Raw genomic sequence first — 16,738 nt, 5'->3', positions numbered from 1 at the left:
ACTTAACTTCTGAGGTCATCAGTCCCCTAGAACTTAGAACTACTTAAACTTAACCAACCTAAGGACATCACACACATCCATGCCCGAGGCAGGATTCGAACCTGCGACCGTGGCGGTCGCGCATTTCCAGACTGTAGCGCCTAGAACCGCTCGGCCACACAGCCGGAACACTTACATAGAATCGGCATGTCGGAGACACCCTACTGTCAATGTAAAGAGGAAACAATTGGCGACGTAAATCACATCTTATTTCAGTGTAGACGCTATGAGAAAGGCAGAGTCGACTTTTTCAAGGAGCTCTTAATACTTGCTCACTGCCACTCGCTTTGCACGATCCCAATTCTCGGAGATACAACCAGGAGTACATACGATGACATATCCCGGTTTCTAGCGAAAGAAGACGTAAAGATCTAAAATGAATTAAACTTAACTAAAGAACTTAATTAAAAAATAAATTTTTAGCAGTCAACTGTAGTTTGTAATCTGATTACAATAATTTGGATCTAAAAACATATGAATGTATGCCCTAAACAGTATGTATGACGAAGAAAAAAATATGTTACCTTGTTATATGTGTCAGTACATTTATTTGCGATCGCTCTAAACTTTGTATGCTAGAAGACAATAAAAAATGAGTAAACTCCAGTCGACCGGTGGCCAAAGAATAATTAAGTCTCTTCACTGCTGTCTGTAATGGTGCTTCCCGTAATTAATTATTCCGAATGGTAATAATTTATGATTCATTGCCCTGTGGTCTTGATCAACACGAAATTAAAAAGAATGACAGAACGTAAGGATTCATTTTTATCTCAAAACGCTTCTTTACTACGCTACGTTTTGCATTTTGCGTTAAAACTCCTTTTTAGCTCTTGGGGGTGTAGTTATAACAGTAGTCGAACGTCACTTTCGATAACTCGATTTACAAGCAGACGAAAATTATCCGTTTATTTGTTCAAAGACTGTAATGGCACAGTCTTTTCTATTTTTATTCGTTAATGAAGTCTCGTGATGTTATTTTCGGAAAAAAGTTTATTGATGGCAAGTAAAGTAACAGACGGCTAGCATCTGTACCTTGTTTTGACACGGAGTGATGTGTTAAGATTATGTCCTTCATATATAGTTGAAGGGCATAAGAACTCTTTCGTTTCCAATTAACGCTGTGCTGGAAATACATGTTTTGTTACGTAAAGAAATGATTGCTTTGCCGAGTTTGCAGTCGAAACTCCTTCACAGAATGGTGATATGCCGCTCGTGTAGTGTACGCATTGAAACAAGGCCACAAGTTTGCTGAAGCGGCAAAAATGCAGCGACTTTCCTATGCCGGAAGATACCCCGAGGTAAGATTGACAATAGGACTTGTAAGATGGAAGAAGTATGTGTGCTATCTGAATTTGTTAATCTCAGTATGTAATAATTGTTCATTTGTTTCAGCAGCAGAGTTTGAAGACTCCGCCGGCTTCCTTACTTCTGGTGTCAGTGTTGGGGTCGTTTGTTCTAGCAGCAGGCTCAGTAATTCTTCTGGCACCAGAAGACCGCATTTCAGTTGCCCGTGGGGCCTGGCTTTCGGGGCTTGGTCTTATCTTCTTCGTTTCGCTGTTTGATCTCCTTAATCATGTGGCATTGCAGACGAATGTGGGACATGTGTTCCGAAAAAAGTACGAACTAACATTGTATGAAGTCCTCGATATTTCCAACAAGTAAGTGTGATAAGTTGGACGTTTATATGTCTATTTTAATGTTGCTATGTACCAAAAATACACTGGTCTGCATCACCTTTGAAGCACGATTTTAGCATCCTCAACCTTCCCTCATGTTATGAAGACTTGGCAGATTAATAAAACGTTGAATCAGATTAATAAAACGTAGAGCATTTGAAACAACGGAACCTCATTTCGTTAATAAGCGGCTTTGTTTTCTAAGATTAGCGAAAAGTGTTTCTGTGAAGCATTCTTGGTTTACTTGGTGGTGTTACACATTTAAGTTGCATATACTGGTATGTGATTAGAACAGTTTACTTCCTAGGCCTTCTTAGGTCTCTGAAAATGTCAGTGTGTTTCAGGGTAGATCCAATACTTTTAACAGATGTAGGAATATATTTATTTACATATTGTGCCTGTGTGTTGCAGAACTGTGTCAGCAGTTCAGGCAGTATTATCGTGTATCACGGGATCCATTGTATGTATGTGGTCATGCACACGTGACTTCCTGCGATCTTCACATTTCATGTCAGAAGCGTATGCATGGTTTGGTGCTTCATACTTCTTCTATGATATATGGTCAATGTACAAAGTCCATACATCTGGCAAAAGTGATGTGGAGCGACAACAACACAGTGGTCACTGCCTTGCACAATGGAGCGATTACATTTGCAAACAGCCAATGATAGTACTGCATCATTTGTTTATTGGCTCATTTGGATTCCTCGTCATTGTTGTAAGTGTTGTAATTTATGTGTAAAATTGTTTGTCTTTAAATCTCAAGAGTAGACTATTTAGCAGCATATAACACTATACACTTGAATTTGCATTAGCACATACGCTTTTGAGCAAGAAAATGTTAGTCTAAATATTGTAAACTTGTTAGTTTGCTTCGTAGTGAGGTTTATTTTTCTTTTCTGGTTTATTGCATGTTTCAGTGGAGGTATTAGCAGATAAAGGCATATGAAAATCTCCTCTGCTTCCCGTGTTCAGATTTTACTCATGTCTCAACTCACTGATTCGCACACCATGTTTCTTGTTTTATTTTGTTTGATCAGTCACACAGCTGGCATTAATTGTCATGAAGTAAATGAAATATAATGAAATGATTATGGCACTATTGGGATTAACCACATGGAGTTATTCAGTCACTTAGTGCACATAGTTTTATTTGATGCCACACTTCCCTCCCTTACCAAATTGATGATCCCTTGATGCCTCTGGATGTCGTATCAACCAACCTCTTCTTTCAGTCACCACAAATTTCATGTTAATCCAATTAGATTCACTACCTCATTAGCTATTCGAGCTACCAATCTATTATTCAGCATTCTCCTGCAACACCATTTTCAAAAAGCTTCTGTTCTCTTCTTGTCTAAACTGCTTATCATCCACATTTCACTTCCGTATAAGGCTACATCCAGACAAATACCTGTAGGAAATACTTCCCAACACACAAATTTATATTCAATGTTAACAAATTCTTCTTTCTAGAAGTGCTTTCCTTGCTATAACTAGTCTGCATTTTATGTTCTCCCTTTATCATTCATCATCAGTTATTTTTGCTGCCCAAATAACAAATATCATCAACTTTTACCGTCTCATTTCCTAATCTTCAGCATCATCTGATTTGATTCATCTACACTATGTTACACCTGTTTTACTTTTGTTCTACATCGAAAGCCATACACTGCAAGCCACCTTGAGGTGTGTGGCAGAGGGTACTTCTAATATCACTATCTAATCTCCCTTACTGCTCCATTTGTTAATGGTGAGGGCAATAGAAGAGTTGTTGGTAAACCTCCATATTAGCTGTAATTTCTCAGATTTTCATTTTGTTATACACATCTGGGAGTAAATTATATACTACCTAATTCCTGCAACAAACTTCCTGAATTTCAATAGTAAACACTTGGTGGTCATTTGTACGTAAGACATGCTTCCTTGTGTATACGAATGGTGTGTTTCTCTTTTACTGATGGAGGCCGTGGCCAAAAACTTCATGTAAGTATATTTTGTGTATCTTCTTTGCAGTAAGTAGCAATCTATCTCTTACATTGTTAATGGTAAAACTCTCCATGATGCAAAACACATAATCTTGTTGCATTTTCCATAAGAGTTTGTTGAGCATCTTTGTAATGCATTCTTGTGCACCAAATGATCCTGTGACAAAACGTGGTGCTCTTCATTCAATCGTGTCTACCTCTTCTATGGATCCAACTTGCTAAGGATCATAGACCGGTTAGCAGAACTCAAGAAGTTAGTGAACAAGGGTCTGTAAGCTGGATGCTTACTCATAGGTATTTTATGGTTTCCAAAGATTTGTCTTTAGTAAAGCAAATAATCATCATAATAATGTTTCCAAGACACTGTCCATTCTGTTCATCTGCTCAAAGTCCTTTCCTATCTGTGACTGAACTACTGTGTCATCGGCAAGCTTTGCAGTTTTTATTCCTTTTTCCTCTCCAGATTTCTCCATGAATTCCTTTACTCATAGCTAAGTAACATTGAGGATATGCTACAGCCTTGTCTCACTGCTTTTTAAACTATGGCTTCCCGTTTGTCTCCTACAACGCGTATGACTGCAGTCTTGTTTTTGTACAAATTGTAAATAACCTTTGCTACATGTATTTTATCCCTGCTACCTTCACAATTTTGAAGAATGTAGTTCAATAAACAATGTCAAAACATTTCTCTAGTTATAAATTAGGTCAAATTTGAAATTCAGGCAGACTATAACAAAGGAAATTAAATTGTCAAAGCCTCCCAGTTCATCTTATAAACTTGCTTCATGAGACTGTTGTGGAATATAAAAATAGTCAAAGAAGTTATTTGTTTATAAAATCTGTTATTGGAAAGAATTTGATGTCATATGTCGGAACATGAGATGGAAAATCCTAATGTAAGTTGTTATAAATGAGATGCAAATTCATATAGATACAAAATGGATAAAAGAGGAATATTCACATAAAAAACACAAATAAAAAATGTAGAAAGATGTAAATTCTGTGTAGATCTGGATATAGAAGCATGTGCTTGTGATATAATATAGGGGTCAATGGAAGTGTCAGATTCCACCCATCTGCTTTGACCCCATGACGTAAGTGTGTTGTCGTGTGTGATGTCATTATGGTGCGGCATTTGAGTTCTCTCTCTCTCTCTCTCTCTCTCTCTCTCTCTCTCTCTCTCTCTCTCTCTGTGTGTGTGTGTGTGTGTGTGTGTGTGTGTGTGTGTGTGTGGGGGGGGTTTTGGGACGGTCGACCTAATTTGCATCTGTAGTTATGGTTGACCTATGTAGGTCTAGGGAAATTATCGATGCCAACTTTCGTAGTTTTATATGTAGGTATTGGTGTTTTGGTATTGTCAGCTGTGCTCGAGGGAAATGTCTGATTCCAATTTTCGTGGTTTTTGGTGTAGGCGTTGCTGTTTTGGTATAATCAGCTGCAGTTGACCTATATAGATCAAGGAAAGTCTCAGATTCCTGTAGATTTTGTAATTATTGTTTTTTTTGTTCGTCGTTTTCTGTGTTTTGGGATCATCGTGTGTTTTTTTACTGTTATATTTAGCTTGTCCCCTCCCTAAAACCCCCAGTTTCCTGCTGTTGTCCTGTTAGTTTCATTGTATATTTGGAGAGAGACGTTATTGTATTATTTATACATATTTTTGTGTTTGTTGTCATGTGTATATAGTGACATAGGCACCATATTGGAGGCGCTTTGAATAGTCATTTCTGCTATGTGGATGACATCATGGGTCAAAGCAGACGGGTGGAATCCGACACTTCCTAATACCAGGGATTGTAATACTTGTAAATTTTACAGTATAATGATCTCCACTGCATAATTATGAAATTTTCATCAGAAATTTTGATGGTTTGTTGTGCAGTCTGCCAGACAAAAAGAAGGGATTATTAATTTTTGCTGATTTTGAAGTAAGATTCTTAAAAGCAACTGATATAAAAGAGAATCTAGGGGTAGTGTTAGTCACTTATTAATTTAATATGCTATAAATTTCCCTGGCAAAGTTGCTTAAGACATTTGTACCCTTATAGATAGTGCATTCATACAATAAGTGGAAGTTAGATATATGTATGCCTGTCCTTTTGTTAATGGGTTGTTAGAGCACGATGCATATAGTTACATTGTGTAACTTAGCTACATGTACAGTTCAGAAATAGAGAAAGAAAACAGTGAGGCTGATTAACAGCAAAACTACTGAAGTTTTCAAAGTGACTTTTTAAAAAATGTTGACCGGTAATAATATGATGGGCTCTTTCACTCACTAACAGGTATGGTTGTCTTCTTTGAAACTCAGTTCTGTGGGATCTTAAGTGACAGAGGCCAATCCTGGACTTTTTAATTTTTCCACCTTGTTGACACTGGTTGGGACTGGCTGTGTAGTGTTACTTATCTTCAGGAGTTCCCATTGTTTCCTAGCATTATGCTTGTCAGTTTCTGTTTTCCATCTCAATTGGTCGAAGTGCTGAATTCCTTCCCAAACATTGTGACTCCATACTGGACAATTAAGTGCAGCACTTTTCCAGTGACCAGTTTCAATTTGAGATGTTTTCAAGTTGCCCTTTAATAAATCTTTGTATTGTTTCTGTGGTCTTTCTAGTTTTCTTTGACAATCCTGACTATGTGGCCCGTCCAACGGAGTTGATAGTTAATGGTCATGGCTTCAATGATAGAAGAATTCGCTTCTTCCAGAACACTGATGTTAGTGCACTGATTCACCATTTACCCATAGCATCCTTCTCAGGCAGTGACAATGATACTTTCTCAGGCATGTGTGCCTTCTGCAAGTAGTCTGTGCCTCACACTCGTATATGAGAGATGGTATAACTGTAGCTTGACGTATGTAGCACTTGGTCTAAATGTTGATATTATGGTTATCAAAGCCCCTTACCCCAAAGGTGAACCCTCAGCCATAATACCTTACCGGAATACGACCAGAAGCCGTATCGGCAAGTCTGAGGCAGTGTTGTATTTCAGAATTAGTATTTGCATTTGCTGAAGGATGGCTGCCAAAGTATGGGAAGTGCTCTATGTTCTGCAGCAGTTTGCCTTGGGCTGTGATTCTTGGGGCGTATGGCGATAAGAGTTGGGTGCAGGTTGATGTAGGTTCTGCGTACTCTGGATGTTAAAGCTTATTCCAGTGCAAATGTTGAAAAAAATATAAGAGCACTCAAACAATCTTGCTTGATGCCCATTGTGATTTCCAGGCCTATTGTTGACAAGAACCATGCCAGTCATGATATCTTGCAGCAGTCTAACAATGTTAATGTACTTCACAGGACAGCCTATTTTAGGTAAGATCTTCACACAAGGCACCTCTCTTGACTGAGTCAAAGGCTTTTACAAGATCTGTCAATGCCATGTACAGAGATGTTGTTGTTTCTTTTGCATTTCTCCTGCATTTGTTTGGCACAGAAAATCATATCTGTGGTAGCGTGATTAGGTCAAAATCCACATTGTGTTTCAGCAAGAGGTCTTAGGCACATATTTATTCAGTGGCAGATAGAACGGATATTCCCAGTAGTTACCACAGTCGGTTCTGTTGCCTATTTTGAAGACAGAAACTATCAGTGCGCCTCTGAAATCAGGAGGAATTGTTCCAGTGCTCCATACTTTGACAATGAGAATTGGTATATGTTCAGCGAGGATAGATCAGTCTTCCTTGAAAAATTCTACACGGATTCCTTCTGATCTGGTGGCTTTGTTGTTTTTGAGTTCCTTAATAGCTCTCTCAGCTTCTTGTAGAGAAGGGACTTTACCAAGCTGAGGTTTTGTAGATTCTTTCGGAATTGTGGAAGGCATTGTTTCATTGGATCTCTCGGACTTTATTTGATAGTTTGTGGAAATGATCCATTATTTGTTAATGGAATTGCTGTCCTTCAGGAGGACGAAGCCATCCATAAGTTTAAATGGATTTAAATTTTGAGTTACTGGACAATATATAATTTTTGTAATGCTGAAGAGAGCTTGAGTGCTGTTAGTTTCTGCTAGAGGTTGCATTTCTTGAGGTATCATTGTCCCCCATTTGTTTCAGAGCAAGAGTTTTTGTCTGCATTTCCACCTTCGCGTTTTGATCTTCTCTTTTCTTGGTGAATGACTTAGGATTGCTCTGCCAGGCCTGGTGTCTCTTCTCTTTTTGTTTAGTATTGCCTGAATTTTTTAGTCATTTTCATCAAACCAGTCTTCGTGTTCAGTCTTGCAGTATTCAACTAATTCTTCAGCAGCTGATATTATTGCAGCCTTCCATGTTGCCCAGTATTCTTATGTGCTTTCAGAATATTCATACGGTAGCCTATCATCTGGGAGTTCTGGAATTTTCCTTTATTGTAACTATCCTTAAGATGGTCTATGTTCATTTTAGATCTTGCAAGTTCTCTCTGTTTCCTACATTAGAAGTGAACATGAAGGATCATCACAGTCGGTGGTCTCTCCAACGCTCATCAGCACTTGTCAATTCTTTCATGATTATGACATCTCTTTGGTCTCAGGCATGCACAATTAAATAATCAATCATGTGCCAGTGTTTTGATCCTGGATGTTGCTGTGAGGTTTTAATATTATCCTCCTGCCTGAAGATAGTATTAATGATAACTAAGGAAATGCTCTCCCCTACCCCCTCTGTTCCAATCACTTTGGGTCATAGTGTTGAGTCTCTACTGACTCAAGCATTGAAGTCTCCCAAGAGAATGATTTTTGTCAACATGGAGTATTCTTGGTAGAAGCATGTAAACATTTCAGGTTGGGAGTAGAAGGTTTTCTTTTCATTGTCTTCACAAGTGAGGGTCAGTGTGTATGCACATATAACTGTAACTTGTTTGTTAGTAGTAAGTTTGAGGTGTAGGCGCAAGAGTCTTTTGGTTTTGCCACAAGGTAGTTCATTAAGGTGAGGAGCAACTTTCTTTGTGATAGCAGAGTCAACACCATGAATGCAGAGTTCATGAATTTCTTTTCCTTTCTAAAAGAAAGTGTAGCCACCTCCAAGTTCTTTGATTTGTTCTTCGCCTGGTCCTCTAATTGTACCCACTGCTGCAGTACTGATCTTGAATCTTTAAAGTTCATGAGAAACGATAGTTGTTCGGCTTTCTGTTCAATTTACCACATCCTTATCCATTGGAGTTTTGGTGTTCTCAGTAGCAGAGTTCATCTTTACTTCTGTTGATTACATATGGTGTATCCTAATTTAAAAGGTGAACCAAGAGGTTCATCCTTATGAAATCCACAAACCACCTTCCCTACCCTCTGGCTCCTACCCTTGTAACCGCCCCTGGTGTAAAACCTGTCCCATGCGCCCTCCCACCACCACCTACTCCAGTCCTGTAACCCAGAAGGTGTACACCATCAAAGGCAGAGCCACGTGTGAAAGCACCCACGTGATTTACCAACTGACCTGCCTACACTGTGAAGCCTTCTATGTGGGAATGACCAGCAACAAACTGTCCATTCACATGAACGGACACAGGCAGACAGTGTTTGTTGGTAATGAGGATCACCCTGTGGCTAAACATGCCTCGGTGCACGGCCAGCACATCTTGGCACAGTGTTACACCGTCCAGGTTATCTGGATACTTCCCACTGACACCAACCTATCAGAACTCCGGAGATGGGAACTTGCCCTTCAATATATTCTCTCTTCGCGTTACCCACCAGGCCTTAACCTCCGCTAATTTCAAGTTGCGCCCCTTGTACATCACTTGTCATTAAACAACATCTTTGCCTCTGTACTTCCGCCTCGACTGACATCTCTGCCATCTTATATAAAAAATGTTACGTTGGCTTTCCTCTTCAAGAAATTTTACATAGTTTTCTTCTTCTCTTCAGAGAGTTTTCAACTGAAAACAATTAATAGCATGTTTTTGCAACTAGTTTTAATAAAGTAAATGTTAAAAAAAATGGAAAACACATTATTTTAATGATACACTCTCAGTGTTCTAGTGCAGTTCTTTCTTAAAGTTGGTATGTAGTCCAGATTAACAACTTCAGTGGCACCTGGATGATCTAAATTGGAAGATTTCAGCAGTACTGCATCTGTTCTAGTTCATTAATGATTTCTGGGAGCAAACGCAACATTAACAGGTGAAGAGGATAATTTAGTTTCTTGTCGAGAAAAAAGGAAAGTAGTTGTTTTTCATTCTCATCTGGTCATGTAGCTCTTTGGAGCATTTTAGAACGTGTTGAGGCATTTCAGTGTTTGCAATCTTCTTAGCTGCGAACTTCCTTGCAGTTTTTGTGTACTCACACTTGGTTTCTTCATTTTTATCCCATGATTGTCATCAGATTCTCATGGCTCATATCCTCAGAATAAGATTTCTGAAAGTCTTTCACATTATCTTCACCAACGTATGTGAAGCCAGTTTGCTGTGTAGTGCCAGTATTCTGCAGTTGCATTGGTAATGTCACTGCCCAGTTTATTTTCTGACAGTGATACAGCATCAGGCAACACTTTTCTCCATACACAATTTCATATTTAGGAGTGGTCATTCCATGCATCTCTAATTGCACCATGTTCAACTGTTACCAGACTATCTTTGTCACAGACTTGACTCATCATTAGTCACATCCTTCAACATGATTTGAAAAAGTCCACAAGTTGCAGACTATTAAATGTGGCAGTAGTCCTGTGATTCTTGGACTGCTGTATGAAAGTAGTATTAGGAGACTTAAACTTAGTATTTTCATTTAACTTCATATTGGAAGGTGGATGGCAAGAAACAGTATTGAGGATGAGAATTTATGTCATCCGGTTCTTGTCCTTGTAAGTCCATGGTTGTGTGACCTCACCTGTTTGTTGTAAATGTCAAGTCAAAAACATCTTCAGCCATCTGTATTTCCAATTTTATCAAATTTTTGTTACCAGTTTCAGCAATACAGTAAGCCATCTTCAGGACCTCTTGTACAATCAAAATAGGGGCCAGCATACAGTCACTGGTATCTGTAGACTTCCTTTTAACAATGCTATCCCTTTGCTCACCGCTTGCAGTCAGGTGGTTAAATTCTACAAGCTTGCTCACCTTGGCCATTGTCAACTGCCAGTGGGCTGCTGGTATACCCTTATATACACTAGCTGCCCTGCCTACTGTGACATCTCTGATGCTAGCTGCGTTGACTTGGTGTTTGATGTGCCCATTTTAACTTTACGATTGCCGTATCCTGCACTGTGCTGAGCTGCCATCTCTTGTTAAGGATGTTATCAATGATTTTTGTTGCAATGGCTTCTTTAATTACAGCCACAGAAGTTGGTAGCACAAGCCAAGACAGAAGTTTCATTAAATTTGATCCAGTGATTGTTTTCTAAAGCATGCTCAACTGAAGTGGGTTTCTAGGGGTAGCTTTGACGATAAAACCCCTCGTGCTCCTCCTTGCATTGTTCTACAGTGCATACTGTTTGTCCAGTTTAAGACTGGCCACATTGCGAGGTGTTTTATAGACCTCAGGAGTTCTGAGACCTGCTGCATCTTTAACGGATGTCAGTAATTGCCAGATTGTTGTTGAAGGTGCAAAGACCTTTTTGGTCTTGTCATATCAGCAGGTGGCTTATATTGCCGGATACAGAGCTGCAGAAGGGCAGAGAAGAAAGTTTCTTTCTGTGCTCCTCGTCGGTGGTCTTCCTGTGATTCTTTCTTGAGATTTCATTTATGTGGTGAAAGTTGCACTAGTAGCTCAGCTCATGGGGCAGGTTATTGGGGTCTGATATTATTCTTTCACAATGTGCCCTAACACAGTGTGCTTCTGTGGCAGATGGTGATGGCTGATGTGAGCGCAAGTATAGATTGACAAGAGTAGGTTTCTGATAGACACTGTGGCCAAGGCATCCATTTTGTTTGCAATGGACAAAGATGTTAAGAAAGGACAAACAATTATCTTTTTCTGCCTCCACATTGAATTGAAGTTTGCTGTTAGTGCTGTTGAGGTTTTCCAATATCTCGTCAAAGTTTCTCACTTTGGTGGGGCCTTGACCAGTCTTTCATCAACATGTCTGAAAAAACAACTAGGCTTTAATGGTGCCATGTGTAAGGTAGTGGCTTTAATGGTGCAATGTGTAAGGTAGTGGCTTTAATGGTGCCATGGGTAAGGCAGTATCCTCAAATTCTCCGCGAGGAGATTTGTAACAATGTTATGAAGAGGACAGTTGCTACTCAGCATGTAGTAGAGATGCTGAGTCGCAGATAGGCACAACAAAAAGACTGTCACAAAGTGAGTTTTTGGCCAACTAGGCCTTTGTCAGAAATAGATAAAAAAGCACACAAACACACACACACACACACACACACACACACACACACACACACACACGTACGTGTGTAACTCACCCACACATGACTGCAGTCTCAGGCTGCAGAAGCCATACTGTGAGCAGCAGAACACGATTGGAAAAGCAACCTGTTGGTGTGAGTATGGAGGAGGCTGGGACGGGGAGGGGGAGAGATAGCAGGATAGGGGTGGGGGACAGTAAAGTGCTTCTTGTGGGAGTGTACAAGTACTAGGTGGAGAGAGGGTGGGGCAGCTATGTGCAGTCAGGAGGTTAGATGGAGGGCAGGCAGGGGAGGATAGCGGAAAAGGAGAGAAGTGGTGCGATGGTGTAGTGCTGGAATGGGAACAGGGAAGGGGCTAGAGGGTAAGGACAGTGACTAACAAAGTTTGCAATTAGGAGGGTTATGGGAACACAGGATATATTGCACAGTGTGTTCACACCTGCACAAATCTGGATAGCTTGTGTTGGTGAGTATGATCCATATGGCACAGGCTGTGAAGCAGTGATTGAAATGATTAACATTGTGGTGGGCAGCATGTTCACCAATGGGATGGTCCTGCTGTTTCTTGGCCACAGTTTGTCGGTGGCCATTCGTGCGGACAGACAGCTTGTTGCTTGTCTCACCAACATAAAATGAAGCAAAGTGTTTGCAGCTTAGTTAGTAAATCACATGTGTGGTTTCAAAGGTAGCCCTGCCTTTGATGGGATAGGTGATGTTTGTGAACGGACTGGAGTAGGTTGTGGTGGGAGGATGTGTGGGACAGGTCTTCCATCTAGGTCATATTACAGGCATATGAACCATGAGGTAAGGGGTTGGGGAGAGCAGGGATTGTATAGGAGTGGACGGAGATAGTGTAGGTTCGGTGGGCAGTGGAATACCGTTAGTGGGGGGGGGGGGGGGAGAGAGGGGGAGGAAGAGAAGGATAGTGGGTACAACATTCCTCATTTCAGGCTACAACCACAGGTAGTCAAAATCCTGATGGAGAATGTGATTCAGTTGCTCCTGTCGTGTGGTACTGAGTCACGAGGGGAATGCCCCTCTGTGGCCGGATGTTGGTGCTGTGGGAGGTGGTGGGTGACTGGAGAGATAAGGCACGGGAGATCTGGGTTTCCCCGTGAGGGGATTTGCAACAGTTGAAGCTAACAGGCTTCCCATTGCAATGCCATCTGCCTGATCATAATACTGGCCATTGTATAGAAAATCAGACGTAAGAGTATGCCCACATAGCTTGAACCACACCACTAACTGGGATACTAGGACCAAAGATTCTTTGGTATTTACATTCGTAAATAGTGCTACCACACTGAAACTGATCATAGTGTCATTCTTACTAAGTGGAAGACAGTTTGGCTGATTAAATTGGCTGATTTTTTTAAATATGATGTTGACAGTGTCCCACATGTGGAGCAAGGATTTGGCCAAGTACTTACCAGCTTTTGTGTCGGTGAGACAATGTTAGATACAGTGTGGTGGAATGTCATCCCATCTTTTTGGGTCTTCGGTAAACTGTAAGCAGTAGATGGTCTGGGTGCCTGAGGGAGAAGTTTCTAGACCACACCATTTTCCAGAAAAGAGTGCTTAAGAGGCTAATATGCCTTTCTTATTATTCTCAGTGTCAGATCTTGTGAGCGATTGCAGTAACTATCTTAATCCAGTAGTGCATAAATCTTTGTATCATAGATCACATATCCCATAATTATGACTACATTGCCCTTGTCGGTACAGGAAGAATCCCGATGCTTTCATCATCGTGTAGTGCACACAAGCCATTGCGCTCAGCCCTGGTCATATTGGGTGCCTGTAGCTCCTCTTTCATGAGCATACAGCTCTTTTTATGTCATTTCCCCCTCGCTCTATTTGTGATTGGAACAGGAAAGGTACAGGGTACCCACCGCCACGCACCCTACGGTGGCTTGCGGAGTATCTGTGTAGATGTAGATGATAAGCACCATGTATTATTTCACAGACGGCATCCTGCAATGAAGGTATGAAACCCTTTCTTATGTGGTAACATTGCACCCATGTCTGTGTTTCTTAGTGTTAAGTGGATGACGGTGTTGCTGAGGATCTGCAGTCCACTCTGTTTTGTTGTTAAAGGTAGCCGAACTTTCCTTTCTGCCTCTCTTTAGCTTTTTTCTGTGATGATGTTTGAAACTGTAGTCATTGACTCAATCTTTGACAGCTGCAGATGTAAGACCATAGGAGCATGTCAATCATATAAACATCAAAAACTGTGACAAGCTAGAGATTTCATAATGGATTTAAGACTATGACCATGCACATAGTAGCTTCATTTGATAATGGAAATAAAACAATAAATCCACTGATGATAGTACAAAATGTTCTTAAACATGACTAGCGTATTTTGCATCAGTTGGAATGCCCCTCCAGTTGTTATTAGCAAGCATGGAAATAAGAATAACTGCAGCATATACAGGATGATTAATATGCTTATCTTTGTCACAATGACCACAGAACCTGTAACATCTATTCTGACAACCAAGATTACATGCAGAAAAAAATAAAGTGCTTCAGGAATTTCAAATAAATTGGCTGGTTGCTCATAGCAAAATGAACAGAACTGACTATTGCCTTTGGCAACAATAGTCAGTAAATGTCTGATGAGGGCCTTGTAAGCTGAAAACAGGCTAATAAGATAAATTAATACTGTAAAACAAAAGCAAACTAGCACTTTTCACTGATTATGATGTCGCTCTACCAGGAACAAACAGAAGATTCGTTAACATGATTTTATAAAAGTGGTTACTTCATTGCTGAACTGTCTGGAAGGATTATATAGGTGTTTTGGACATGGTACTCTGGGTATGCAGTCTCCAAGGGGACATGGCACTCAGAGAAACTTTGTTTTGATCGGTTTGATAAAAATAATTTTACTCCTTCCCCCAATACCATATCATCTAACATCACTGCACAGCAGGATCACATTCAATATCTGAGTTTAGTAATGGGATTAGCACACTCACCCCCCCCCCCCCCCCCCCCCCCCCCCAAAATCCTATACACATGCACACACATAGCCACATCCAACTGAGGGGTGAATGCTAGGTTAAGACTGTGAAAAAACTGTGGTCCAACCAGCATGTAGTCCTAGGACGTTTTGGTTTTGAGGCATGTGCTGAACCACCAGACCCAGCTCAGATTCACTGATGCCTGGAGTTGGATTCTGCTCCAGACTTACTGCTGTCTGGAGTTGCAGTGGCTGCACTACTAAGTGACAGTGCCATCATTTTCTGTGGGCCAATTCATCTTAGTTCAGCCGATTTCCATGAAATATTTATATAAATTATATGCACTACCCTGCCTTATGAAATTTTGTATCTATTGGGCAAAACTGGATCAAAATCCCACACTAGTTCCTGAGGTTAGCCTGTACATACAGAGAGAAGGAAGTGGGGAACTTCGTTTTATTTATGTAGAGATGTTGGCACCTGTGTAACAGGGTTAACCTCTCCTAAATCAGTGAGGGGGGGGGGGGGGGATATTTGAAGGGCACATATGTGACTTTGAGGGACTAGTTATTTACTGCTAGGAGGATTTTTGTTGATTCTGTACTAAATGGTGATTCGTATAAATATCAAATCCAGTAGAAACTTATTGACTAGATAATATTTAGCGCATTAATACTCTTTTAGATTTCATAATCATTCTGTTTTTTCCCTGGTGCTTTAATTTCAGCATCTGAGAGGTGACTTAGGGGACTGTATATTTGGGGTTGTGTACCTTATGGAACTCAGTACACCTTTTGTCTCTTTTAGAGGCATCCTCAGTAAGTTAAAGGTTGGTAAACTGCTTCTTTTTATGTGCGTCATTACTGGTTCCCCCTCAGAAAATTGAATAGAGAACAATTATTGTTACAGATGAAATCATCACAGCTTTATGTGGTCAATGGTCTAGTCATGCTAGTCACGTTTTTTCTCTGCCGTGTAATTACGCTCCCATATGTCTGCTATAAGTACAGTGACTATGTAGGATTGTCATTTTGGGAGGTAAGTACCTGGCTGTTTTGAACTTTGATTGCAACGTTTTTCTCCCAAAGTTTTGTGTTTAAGGATGACACTTGTAACTATGTTTGTGTAATGACATTTTTTTTTTTCTTTTCCAGGCTTTCATATCGCTGCCTACTGGTTGTAAAATTAGCATAGCCATATTGATGTTTCCTCAGATATATTGGTTTATTCTGATGGTAAAGGGTGCATTTTCAGTTTTTTTTCCAGTGAAGTAAAACAGTATTGCCAGTTAAAAAATATAACTATTGCGCAGTAAATACCCATTAATTTAGTTGTGAATGTTTTACCTTATGCCAGTGGGAAGAGAGCATTAAGAATTTTCTGTCCTTGTAATACAGTTGTACATAGCTATTCCTGCCTGTGGTATTTAAAGATCTGACATTCTCTTTCCTTCATAACACGCAGGATAAAGCTAAACTGAAATTTCATGTGTGTGATAGATTGGTTTGTGGGGATTAGAAATGCTGTGTTACGATTTTCAGATACAGATTAAATGTTGTGTGCTGTTTTTTTATGAAATGCATAAAGTATTGGCGACAATAGTTCCTATATGTGCGTAGATATGTGTATATGTGTCTATATGCATGGCTGTCATGCTGCCAAAAAATGTGCATTTAATATGATTGTAGTTCAGTATTGACAACAAAACATTACCAGAGTCAAACGCCTCAACCAGATTCGCACACACCTGCAGAAAACCTAAACATTTTATGGAGAAGAAATAATTAACTAATAAATGTGTGTAG

General features: G+C 40.1%; 1 protein-coding gene across 1 annotated transcript; it reads left to right on the top strand.

Annotated features, from left to right (window-relative positions):
- Positions 1-980: 980 nt before the first annotated feature.
- LOC124545952 (TLC domain-containing protein 3A) lies at positions 981-16,207 on the top strand. Its single transcript, XM_047124914.1, has 6 exons — positions 981-1,337; positions 1,432-1,697; positions 2,127-2,433; positions 15,661-15,762; positions 15,843-15,971; positions 16,088-16,207. Exons 1-6 carry the CDS (start codon positions 1,302-1,304, stop codon positions 16,205-16,207), a joined length of 960 nt encoding a protein of 319 aa, XP_046980870.1. The 5' UTR covers positions 981-1,301.
- Positions 16,208-16,738: the final 531 nt, after the last annotated feature.

This window comes from Schistocerca americana, chromosome 8 (assembly GCF_021461395.2).
Source record: "Schistocerca americana isolate TAMUIC-IGC-003095 chromosome 8, iqSchAmer2.1, whole genome shotgun sequence".
NCBI lineage: Eukaryota > Metazoa > Arthropoda > Insecta > Orthoptera > Acrididae > Schistocerca > Schistocerca americana.
The sequence above is the reverse complement of the archived record's forward strand: the minus strand, read 5'-3'. Positions and strand labels throughout refer to the sequence as shown.

What these genes read in the sequence shown, in the direction of transcription:
- LOC124545952 (XM_047124914.1), top strand. Translation starts at nt 1,302, where the DNA reads ATGCAGCGACTTTCCTATGCCGGAAGATACCCCGAG. An exon ending in TTGGATTCCTCGTCATTGTT is followed by an intron (nt 2,434 to 15,660) that starts GTAAGTGTTGTA and finishes CTTTAATTTCAG; the next exon opens with CATCTGAGAGGTGACTTAGG. An exon ending in GCATCCTCAGTAAGTTAAAG is followed by an intron (nt 15,763 to 15,842) that starts GTTGGTAAACTG and finishes TTATTGTTACAG; the next exon opens with ATGAAATCATCACAGCTTTA.